The sequence below is a fragment of the Stegostoma tigrinum genome, chromosome 35 (genome assembly GCF_030684315.1).
Source record: "Stegostoma tigrinum isolate sSteTig4 chromosome 35, sSteTig4.hap1, whole genome shotgun sequence".
NCBI lineage: Eukaryota > Metazoa > Chordata > Chondrichthyes > Orectolobiformes > Stegostomatidae > Stegostoma > Stegostoma tigrinum.
Genome location: NC_081388.1, coordinates 18,559,810 through 18,572,083, shown reverse-complemented (window position 1 = coordinate 18,572,083; position 12,274 = coordinate 18,559,810). Strand labels below are relative to the sequence as shown.

Sequence of the window (12,274 nt, the reverse complement as noted above, 5' to 3'; positions counted from 1 at the left end):
ATGGAACACAGGAAGCAATGGTGGCATCACAGGAACAGGTGGCAGCCATTTAACCCCATGAGCCTACTCCTCCATTCAACCCAATCAGAGCTGATTTGTATTTTAATTCTATCTACCTTCCTTGGTTTGTTGGAAAGCTACAACAAACTTAATCAATTTTGAGGGAAAAAAAATCGCTCTCCCATCTTCCCCCACGTCCTTCAGCAAACATACTTACCGTCATGTCAAACGCAACGGCTTTTTTTTTCTGTGAAGGGATCTTATAGCAGTTGTGGAAGCTGAGAGTATAAAGCCCTTCCTCTGCTGGGCTTGGAATCTTTATGAAGAACTGCATGGAAGGATTACAGATGGATAAATCAATGGTACTAAGATCAATACACATCACAGGAAGCAACTGGGCTTTGTGAAGAAAAAGCTCTTACTTTGAAGGCGTAGCTTTCATTCACGTAGTGCAGTTCGAAAACTTCCTCATTCTTTTCAGCTTTCTTCTGCAGAGGAAAGAGTTTATACCAGATGCTGAAAGACACTTAGCTGAATATATAAACTACTGAAAGAACCGCCGATTCTAACTTTATTACTGAAGCAATTCATCAGGGAGCAAACGGGTGCCTGCATTCTATACAACCAAAACACACCCAACTCGAAAATGCTCAAGACTTTAGAACAGAAAGGTAACCCACTTCACTGGCTTTAGAGACTCACATTCAATATGCATCAACAAGAAAACTGATGATCTCTTTCTTACCGCAGTGCTGTTATTAGATCTTCCCTATATAATGAAGCGATTGCATTTGGTTATTAGGGCTTTCTGAAAAACATCCTAAAAGGTGCTATATAAATAAAATTTGGTCCTACAGCTCATGATCCCCCAGGTGCTCATCATTAAATGAAACAAGAACAATGCATTACACCTACCAAGAAGCTCAATCTGCCGTTAATGAAAGAAAACTGCACTGATCATTTTAATCTGTACTTCCTACTATAATGCTTACAATGCCGTACAGTTCAGGCTCCATTGCTGCTCCCTTCAATGATTTTTTTTGTTCTGCTCTGGCTCCAGCTCTCTTCAACATCCCGAGAGATGAAAAGAGAGTAAACGGGAGAGCAAGGGAGTACCTCCATAAACCCTACGAATGCATACATACTCAACTCAAGTCTGGTTACTGTCACTTTGCGGGTCAAAAGACCTCCTCCAGTGCCATGCATTGCTACAACTCTATGACTTCTTAACAGCTGCACCCATGCAAATGGATTTGAGCCACTCACTTCCTTCAGCTTGGAGCTGCTCATTTACTGCGACAATTACCAGACTAGGAAACGTACCAGCCCAAATCACTTCTAAACCTAGAGGTTGTAAAAGGAGGCTAATGATTCAATGGTGTTGCTCTCTGTGCCTTCTCACTCTTTTTCCTCTAGCACTGCCCTAGCACATCAAACAGCTCTGCTTCCCCCATCCTCACCCTCAACCTGAAACTACAACCCACTGCCAGACTTTCCTCAAATGGTGACTTGAAATATCTCATCAGAGCCACCTTTCCTAGGCAGCCCCTTCCAATAGCAGCACGCGTTTATAATCTGCAGGCGACCTCGAACTGGGCCTGTATTCTTAAAGACCTCACAAAGACACTGATTTGACTTACTCAGTCACAATAAAATCTGGAGCCTCAGAACTATTTTGTACGTTACAACAGGATAGAGCAGTAGATCCTCAGGCACGAGTGGTTCGGAACAGCTATCTCCATAAACTGGTAGGTGTCAGGGCCACCAGTTTGAGTCCAGCTGCATTCTTTGGTTAGATACAAGGTAACCATGCCAATCTGGAGATACATTCGCTCATCAGAATAACTATTAAGTGGAACTTGAAACCAAGCATTTGATTCAATTATGACACTGCGGAGACCAACCTCTTCAACTGGCTGCACTTTTCCTTTTGACGCTTCTTTGCCCTTACTTTGATCTGTTCCTCTTTTCCGTCTTGACTTTGAACCTAATGAAACAGAATTTCAGCATGAAGCCATACCTCATAAACGAGAGCAAGTTGATAAGGAAAATAGCTAGACCGGGCCTAACCAGCAACTTTAAAAATTGTGGCATCCAATGTGAGCAAATGACAATAAAGCTAACCAGCAAGCTCCTTCAGCTTTGGTCTCGAAGTATGCAATGTAGAGCATGGAAATAGACCCTTCCATGCCGGCCAGATGTCTACATTAATCTCACTCCATTTGCCAGCATTTAACGCAACAGAAACCCTTCATACTCATGCACCCATCCAGATGCCTTTTAAATGTTGTAACGGACAAGACTCCACCACTGCCTCTGGCAGCTCATTCCATACACGCACCACCCTCTGTGTGAAAACATTACCCCTTAGGTCTTTTAAATCTTTCCATTCCATTCTCCCCGCCCAAAACTAACCTATGCCATCTGGTTTTGGATTCCCCTGCCCTGTGTGCAAGACCTTGGTTATTCGCCCTATCAATGCCCTTCATGATTTTACGAACTTCTATAAAGGACACTCGCAGCCCCCAGTGCTTCAGGTTATGTGTTAACTAGCCTTAGGTTTCAATCTCTGATCAGTGTTCAGAATTATTTAAATTGTTACAGTGCAGAAAGAGGCCATTCAGTCCATCCTGTCTGCACTTAGTAACACTCCCTTGCCTCCTCTTCATAACCACATTATTCTGCTCTTTCGAATAACAACAATTCCCTCAGAGCGGAAACCCCTATTTCTAAACTTGTACGAAGGCCTGGTCCCCTATCACAACTGGCTCTCAGTCTTGATGTTAAACTTCTCATCCTTGTTTTCAGATCCCTCTGTGGTCTTCTGTGCCTGCCTCAGTGCAATCTCCTCCAGCACCACAACCCTCCACGCTATCTTTACTCCTCTAAATCAGACGTGCCATGCATCCTTGAATGTAATTGTTCTACCATTGCTAGTCACGTCCTCTGATGAGGCTCCAAGAGCTAGAATCCTCTCCCTTGACATCTCCGCTCCTACGTTTTTGCTGTTTGCAGGACCTTCCAGTGTACAGTTTTGCTACTGTATGTCCCTGTAGTAGTATTGCCATTAATATTGTACTGTCTGTGAGAAGGTTTTGACACATCCAGAGATTGTAGTGGGAGGGGGGGAATAAAAATGCAAATTATCTCTTTCTTGTTATACTTACGACAAAATAAATGCTGTCCCGTGAACTACTTTTGAAGAACAACAACATAGACAGTATTTTATTCCCTTAAATTAGGATCAGCCACTGACATTAGCACAATTGCATGGCCGCAGTAACTGCTTGACATAATACTTTATAATATTCGAAAAAAAAAGTGAATTACTGCGCTAGCGAATCTGGGTCTTGGAAAAAGACCGCAACAAGGGAGAGTTAGCTCTTCTCTGCTTTTAATCATCTGTGGAATTCCCCAACATTTGTCCGCTTGAATACAGCATGGGACCAGGATGCAGAAACTACACTACACCTCTGATGTATCGGGGGAAGACTGAAATCTGAAACTTACAATACCGCATGCGATTTCTCATTGTCAATGGGGAGACTGCCGGAATCCAGTAGGCAACTAGTGGAGGTTTTCAGACAAGGTTGTTGCATTATTTTTAAACATGTCTGATTTAATTGCAAAGCAGCCACTATTTAGAGACTCCATCCCCAGATCAAAGCTCAGTAGACATTTCAAGTCTCCTCCAGATATATCGATAGTGCTTCAAGCAAACCACTGTACACATCAGCAAAAGCAACAGAGAGGGGGAAATTAAAAAATTAGAGCCCAGCTGTATACATTTTTATCTTGGAAAATACCAGTCATTGATGTGATTACCGGGTTTAGCACTCTTTTGGGCCTCTACTTTTGGCTCCGGGCTCTTTGCCCGTTGGTCGTCTTTCTTCACAGTTGGTGTATTGTTCGTTTCAGAATTCTGTTGATCATCCAGTTGCATTATCTGCAGCTTTTTCTGTCCACCTTGTTTCTTCATGAAAACTCTGTTGACATACGATTTCAACATTACAACATTCAGCATGACTAATACCAACTCCAACACAGCATTTTTTTCACTTTGAGTGTCTTTTTTTTCGCCACAGAGATAAGATGGTGACCCACTGGCGTCAATGGGCACATATCCAGTAATCCAGAGTCCTGGCTAATGCACTGAAAATACAGGTTCAAATCCCATTGCAGCAACTGGTGGAATTTAAATTCAGTCAATAAATCTGGAACATAAAGTTAATATGAGTGACCGTGACAACTGTCATTATAAAGCAGATGATAAAAAGCTGGGAGGAAGAGTTGCGGGGGGCGCGGTGCAGAGATGTTGCAGTGTGGTTTGGACAGGCTCCACGAATGGGCAAACACATGGTAGATGCAGTATAATGAGGATATATGCGAGGTTATCCATTTCGGTAGCAAAAATAGGAAGGTAGATTACTTATTTGAATGGCTATATATTGAGGGAGCGTGAGATCTCAATGAGACCTGGGTGCCCATGTGCATTAGTCACTCCAACTAACGGCAGAGGTACAAGCAGGAAGAGAACAGTACAGCACAGGAAGAGGCCCTTCGGCCCATCAAGACTATGCTGACACAAGACATGTTCCTAAACTAAAAACTATTTGCCTCTGCGCAGTCCAGATCCCTCCATTCCCTGCCTATTCACGAGTCCATCAAGGCGCCTTTCAAAATGCTGCTATTGCATCCTCCTCTATCTCCTCCCTTGGCAGCACACTTCACCACCACCACCTTCTGTTGAAAAAGAAATCTGCCCCTCACATCTCCTTTAAACTTTTCCCCGATTACCTTAAACGCCTGTCCCCTAGTATCCGACATCTCCACCCTGGAGGGGGTAAAAAACTCCCACCATGCCTCCCACAATCCTGCAAACCTCCACCAGGCAGTCCCTCAGCCTCTGATGCTTAAGTGGAAACAAACCAAGTCAGTTCAATCTCTCTCCCTGCAGCTAACACCAACCCCCTGCCAATCCACCCCACCAGAAAGCAGGCAACAACCTGGCAAATTCCCTCCAGCACTCTCTCTAAAGCCTCCACACCCTTCCAGCACCGTGACAACCAGAACCGTGCACAAGTCTCCAAATATGGCTCATCAACAGCATCAGAAAGAAAACTGTGTCAGCCTTTATAGCAAGAACATTTGAATACAGCAACAAGGATGTCTCGCTGCAATTATGCAGGATATTTGTGAGGTCACGTGGAACTGTCTGCAGAGTTTTGGGCTCTCTATCTGAAGGAGGATGCTCTCGCTATAGAGGGAGCGCAGCAAAGGTTTTCCAAATTGATTCATGGATGGCAGGACTGACATATGAGGAGAGATATATCACTGAGGATTCTTTTCAGTAGATTTAAGTGGGGCGACAGGCATTCTCAAAGAAACTCAAAATTCCAGTATGACGAGACAGGTTAAGGTAGGATGGATGTTCCCCATGTTGGGCTAAGGGGGGAGGGGCCAGAACCAGGGGTCATAGGTTTACTTTAAGGGGTAAACCTGTTAAAACTGAGATGAGGAAAAATTTCTTCACCAAGAAAGTGGTGAAACTAAAGAATTCACTATAAACGCTCACTAGCTGAGGCCAAAACATTGTGTTTTATTTTATAAGAATGAGGTAGATATAACTCTTGTGGCTAAAGGGTACTGAGCTTGATGATCAGCCATGATCATATTGATTGGTGGGGGAAGGTTCAACAGGTTGAATGGCCTACTCCTGCTCTGAATGTTCATGTCTCCATTTTACAGGTAAAATATGGTGAGATTTAGATGAAAATTCAACGCTGTGTAAAGTCAAGATCATTAAGAGTGGATGAGATGTGGTTGCCAAAGGGGTTGCTGGAGTAGTGTAAAGACAAAATTAATACTTTTCCCTTGTTTATTCTCCATGGTATATGAGCTTCACTGGCTAGGCAAACATTGATTACCCATCCCTAACTTTTTTATTCACTTGCAGGACATGGATGTTGCTGGCTCAGCCAGCATTTATGGATTTTCCCTAGTTGCCCTTGAGAAGGTGGTAGTGAGCTGCCTTCTTGAACCACAGGAGTTCATGTGGTGGAGGTAGACCCACAGCGCCCTGAGGGAGGGATGGCCAAGACTTTGAACCAGCGACACCAAAGGAACAGTGATAGATGCTCAAGTCGGAACAGTATGTGGTTTGGAGGAGAACTTGCAGGGAGTGGCGTTCCCACTCAGCTGGCCTCGTCCTTCTAAAATGGAGATTGTCGTAGGGGTGGAAGGTGTTGTTTGATGAATTACTCCAGACAAGGTATTGGAGGATGATGCTGGGGGGGTGCTGTGTTCAAAATTTTGACCCAATGACAGTGAAATATGGTGGTATAGCACCAAGTCAGCATGTCACGTAGCTTACGCGGGAAATTTGCAGGTGGCTGTGCTCCCACGTATATGCTGCCCCTATCATTCTAGATGGTAGAGATCCTGGGTTTGGCAGTGCTAGTCTGAGCAGTGGTGGTGTGTTGCAGCACTGCATCTTGTAGCTAGCACACATTGCTACCACTGGGAGTGAATGTTGTAAGTATCAGAAGTGATGCTTTGCTCTGATGGTTTTCCAGTACAGCTAACAGACTATTTGTTGCCTCAGCTTTTAAAAGCTGGAACCAGAGAACAGGCCTTCTCTCCACACGAAGCCAAATGTAGCACCAGGACAAGCCAAAACATTTTCTAAGACATGACTACAGAGTCCAGAATGTAGAATATAACCTTTTCCATCACGGGTACAGACAATTTTCTACATGAGCCAATACTTACTTTTTCTGTATTAGATCAAATTTGAAGAGGGTGAGGGAATCACCTGAAGAACTGTTATATTTCTCGAGCAAACATGAGTCAGAGTCATCTACCTGTACCAGAAACATAACCTCATTACTTAAGGCAGACACGAGAAGCAGAAGTATTTAAAATTACCATCACACCTGTGAAGCACTTCTTTAGTGCTGGAAAGGAAGGTTACTGTTGGAAATAGGACTGTCAGATCCGCACGGTCCACCTCAAACAACTGCAGCCCATGCAGTGGACAAAGCAGCAGAAGCAACAAACTGACTTTGTACAGCGGTCTAAAGCCTCACTGCCCTTAAAAGCAGAGGCAGGAAAGTGCCAGAATACAGGAAACTAGAAACAGCCACATCAGTTTTAATGAAGGCTTGTTTTAAATGAAGCAATGCCAACAGTTTGGAGAGTGTCAGCTGTGGTTCAGTCGGTAGCTCCCACTCAAGTTCAGAAGGCAATGAACTCAAGCTGCACTCAAAGGTTGGAGCACAACCTACTGCCTAATGTCACAGAAAGAATGTGGTGCGTTAAGAACTTTCTTCGTTTAATAATACTCACTGTGTAGGCAGCCACACCATCAGTCTTCGTTTTTGCAAGGCTAAACCCCATCTGGTGTATGAAGAGTCAGAAAACATATCAGCAAGATAATTTTTAAAAAAAGGTCAAAAACAGATATAATCTGGCTCATGGACGATCAATAGTGTTTAGCACAAAAATCCTGCTGCATTTCCCATTTCAGCCACATCAGACCCAGCACGCCTGAACTATGAATTTGCATCATGTAATACTACTCAAGGCAGGACACTGAAGGACAGGAGCTATGGGGCTAAGGTCTAACCTTGCAATCTATCAACTATTGGGTGGGATGCTCTCAAGTAGGGAATGGGGTCAGCTGGTGGGGAGGGATCCAGAAACTCGGAGCAGGAATACAGAGGTGTGATGAAAGGGAATAGAATTATGCAAGTTTTGTCTTCAGGAGGCTCAGGGTGGACATGATGGGTCAAGTAGCTTTCTGTTCTGCTGTGACAATTTTATAACCTAGCTGTTGCTGATAGTTCATTCAATGATTGTAACACTACTAAGACATTTGTTTGCCCTTCCATTAGGGCTGGCCTACCGTAGTCATTTTGACATTGATCCCTTTCATTTCTGTGCCTCACCTTTTGCATCCCCAACCACCTCCCACTGCTCCATCTGTATGACTTGCGTACTTTTGAGTACTAAAACGCCTTTTCATAACAACTTTTGAAAAATCTGCCACCAGGTCATTACCAGCCCTCTGATTTCTTCCCTTTTGGGGCAGTTTGTTACACATTCACATGAGCCCTGCTTCCTCCCACCAAATATCTGCCAGCTAGTGAAAGGCCATGCATTGATCTAGCCTCTTTTTCTTCCCAGGTCGATGGCTGTGGGATCAAGTCCCAAACTTGAGGCTTTGATCAAAAATGAAAAGGCTGGCACCTCAGTGCAGTGTTGATGAGAGTGTGGCTCTGCCAGAGACCTTGTCTTCAGATGAGATATTATACAGAGGCCCCATCCTCCCACTCAGATAATGGATGTTAAAGATCCAATGGTACCATTTCTAAACGCCAACATTTAAACAGGGATTTTCATGCCCAGGGGATATGTCAAAGGGCTTTACAGCCAGAGTTACTTTGTAGCATCACTGCTGTTGTTACGTTGGAAATAACCATAAGATGTACAAGCAGAAGTCAGTCATTTGGCCCAAAGCATGGCACAGCAGATTCAATGAAATCATGATGGATCTGATAAGCTTCATTTTGGCTTTCCTGCCTTTTCCCCATAACCAATTCCCTGACTGATTAAAAATCTCAGCCTTGAAGGAATTTAACGGCTGAGTCTCTGCAAAAATGAACTCCCTGAAATGTTGTCACAGCTATAATGTAAGAAACAGCTTGCAACTTACACAGAACGAACTGCCACAATGAGATAACGACAAGGAGACAGCATTTCAAAGAAAAGCAAAAGTAAGCAAATTCTCCATTGCGTTTCGACAATAGTTACCTCTGAATCAGGAGGTAAAATACATTCTCTCGTCATTTTCACATTGTTATTCCTATGGTAGCTTTTGAAGTGAATCACTTAAATTTAATTGGTTGAGAGCTTTTGAACAGTTCTGGAAGGTGCTATAAAAGATGCTCACTTACATTTCAGATTTGGGACATCTGTAGTCTTCCTTATGCCATTTGCTATTGTATGCCTTTGGTCAACTTTGGGCTTGAAATGGACATCAGTTAACTACTTCCTACAGACTAATGGGGTGGCCATGGGCACCCGCATGGGCCCCAGCTATGCCTGCCTCTTTGTAGGTTACGTGGAACAGTCCCTCTTCCGCACCTACACAGGCCCCAAACCCCACCTCTTCCTCCGGTACATTGATGACGGTATCGGCGCCGCCTCTTGCTCCCCAGAGGAGCTCGAACAGTTCATCCACTTCACCAACACCTTCCACCCCAACCTTCAGTTCACCTGGGCCATCTCCAGCACATCCCTCACCTTCCTGGACCTCTCAGTCTCCATCTCAGGCAACCAGCTTGTAACCGACGTCCATTTCAAGCCCACCGACTCCCACAGCTACCTAGAATACACCTCCTCCCACCCACCCTCCTGCAAAAATTCCATCCCCTTTTCCCAATTCCTCCGCCTCCGCCACATCTGCTCCCACAATAAGACATTCCACTCCCGCACATCCCAGATGTCCAAGTTCTTCAAGGACCGCAACTTTCCCCCCACAGTGATCGAGAACGCCCTTGACCGCGTCTCCCGTATTTCCCGCAACACATCCCTCACACCCCGCCCCCGCCACAACCGCCCAAACAGGATCCCCCTCGTTCTCACACACCACCCCACCAACCTCCGGATACAACGCATCATCCTCCGACACTTCCGCCATCTACAATCCGACCCCACCACCCAAGACATTTTTCCATCCCCACCCCTGTCTGCTTTCCGGAGAGACCACTCTCTCCGTGACTCCCTTGTTCGCTCCACACTGCCCTCCAACCCCACCACACCCGGCACCTTCCCCTGCAACCGCAGGAAATGCTACACTTGCCCCCACACCTCCTCCCTCACCCCTATCCCAGGCCCCAAGATGACATTCCACATTAAGCAGAGGTTCACCTGCACATCTGCCAATGTGGTATACTGCATCCACTGTACCCGGTGTGGCTTCCTCTACATTGGGGAAACCAAGCGGAGGCTTGGGGACCGCTTTGCAGAACACCTCCGCTCAGTTCGCAACAAAGAACTGCACCTCCCAGTCGCAAACCATTTCCACTCCCCCTCCCATTCTTTCGATGACATGTCCATCATGGGCCTCCTGCACTGCCACAATGATGCCACCCGAAGTTTGCAGGAACAGCAACTCATATTCCGCCTGGGAACCCTGCAGCCTAATGGTATCAATGTGGACTTCACCAGTTTCAAAATCTCCCCTTCCCCCACCGCATCCCTAAACCAGCCCAGTTCATCCCCTCCCCCCACTGCACCACACAACCAGCCCAGCTCTTCCCCTCCACCCACTGCATCCCAAAACCAGTCCAACCTGTCTCTGCCTCCCTAACCTGTTCTTCCTCTCACCCATCCCTTCCTCCCACCCCAAGCCGCACCCCCATCTACCTACTAACCTCATCCCACCTCCTTGACCTGTCCGTCTTCCCTGGACTGACCTATCCCCTCCCTACCTCCCCACCTATACTCTCTCCACCTATCTTCTTTTCTCTCCATCTTCGGTCCGCCTCCCCCTCTCTCCCTATTTATTCTAGAACCCTCACCCCATCACCCTCTCTGATGAAGGGTCTAAGCCCGAAACGTCAGCTTTTGTGCTCCTGAGATGCTGCTTGGCCTGCTGTGTTCATCCAGCCTCACATTTTATTACCCCAATTTATGAACATCTATTTTACAAACGTTTGTATTCACAAATGCAATCTCATAAAGGGGTTCAATTTTAAAGACCCTATATCCAAACATTTTCCGTACTTACAAACAACTGCTTTCCGCTAGCCTACATTACATCCCAACTTGGGTACAAATGGCCTTGTAAATAGCCTCCAGAATGGAACCCATTGGCAACGCAGCGATTCCCTGTATGTTCTTCACACACAGCAGGAGCTTCCAGTGATTTGAAGGAACATGCAGAGGGTAGAAAAGATCACTTTTTTTTTGTAATAACCCTTGGTGCTCATTTTCAATTTCAACTCTGGCACCTGGGGCTCCAGGGGCCACAACTAGGTGACACGCCAATACCAAAATAAAGTTTACCTGTTCCCAGTGCCAACCACAGGGACCGGGTTCCGTCAGGTCCCAAATCAGGGTGACCAAACACTCCAATACTGGGTCACCGAGACAGTCTTTGTGACATTTGACTCAAGATTTTTAATCCCGAGACTTCTTCACTATATCAGCTCTGCAAGTATAAAGTGCATCAAGATGGGCTTCAACTCTCGGCTACACCTGAGTATGGTGATCGGAAATGGACTACGTTTACCCCTAAGTCTGCTGTGAATTCCTCCAGAGCCCAACAACTGACGGGGAAATAAAAGGACACTTCCCCTTGCCAACTGAATTGTTTAGTGACTGCACACTTCTAATTGTTGGACGAGGACAGAATTGGGTAATCAAGGTGTTTTTAAAATTAGAAATAGTTACTTTAGGCAAAGTGCAGGACCATAACTTACATCTTCTGAAGTGGCTGGACCAAGCCAAGCATTTCTTTAATTCTTTCAGAGGATGTGGCAATACTGGCTAGACATTGTTACCTAATCCCCATTAACTCTGGAGGAGATGACTGTTAGCTACTTACAGAACTGCCCAGCAGCAGAGGGAAGCTTGAGCAGAGGCACAGAGATAATTTCAAACTCAACTTTGAGCAATCCAGTCAGTCAGAACATATTACTGTGGCACAGCGGTGTGAATTTCTAAACTACGTTGCATTTCACCAAATTACAACTCACTGTGATCTTCGTCAGGTCAATAGTTGTTTTTAACCGAAGACTCGTGAGGTTGACAATCAAAGTTCCATTGGCGTTGAAGCCAAAGGTGTTCAAATGAACTCTCGATCTTGTGTCATCCTGAAACAAGTGAAAATTTGGTTAGTCAAGGGAGACATAATACAGACTCAAAATATCATAAAGCTCAAGGCCTTCGACAAAATGCTGGAAAACGGAATTCGTGTAGATAGGTTAGCACCGATTCAATAAACAGAAGGGTCTCTTCTGTGCTATACGACCCCACAGATCATAGCATTTTAACCTGGATTTCATAGCCTATAAGGGTTCTTCAGTTACTGAGCCAAGAAATTCACAATTCCATTTCCAATACTGATCAGCCAATAAAGTTAGTCAGGACCAAACCACTTTTTAAATAGCATATTAACCGATAAGTAACATTAAACAATCTCCCTGGCCCCTTAAAATTAATTTTATGCCTGCAGAACTGAAGAAAATTGATGCTGGAAAATTTC

General features: G+C 45.1%; 1 protein-coding gene across 1 annotated transcript in view; it reads right to left on the bottom strand.

Moving 5' to 3' along the window:
- The window catches only part of LOC125447545 (protein GPR107-like), a 41,889-nt gene that overhangs the window by 22,450 nt on the left and 7,165 nt on the right, over positions 1-12,274 (bottom strand). Inside the window, exons 2-8 of the mRNA XM_048522016.2 lie at positions 11,766-11,882; positions 7,348-7,398; positions 6,772-6,863; positions 3,826-3,986; positions 1,905-1,987; positions 423-488; positions 218-328 (exon numbers count right to left, since the gene is read on the bottom strand). Of these exons, the coding sequence (XP_048377973.1) occupies positions 218-328; positions 423-488; positions 1,905-1,987; positions 3,826-3,986; positions 6,772-6,863; positions 7,348-7,398; positions 11,766-11,882 (681 nt within the window). The remainder of the gene's footprint in view (positions 1-217; positions 329-422; positions 489-1,904; positions 1,988-3,825; positions 3,987-6,771; positions 6,864-7,347; positions 7,399-11,765; positions 11,883-12,274) is intronic.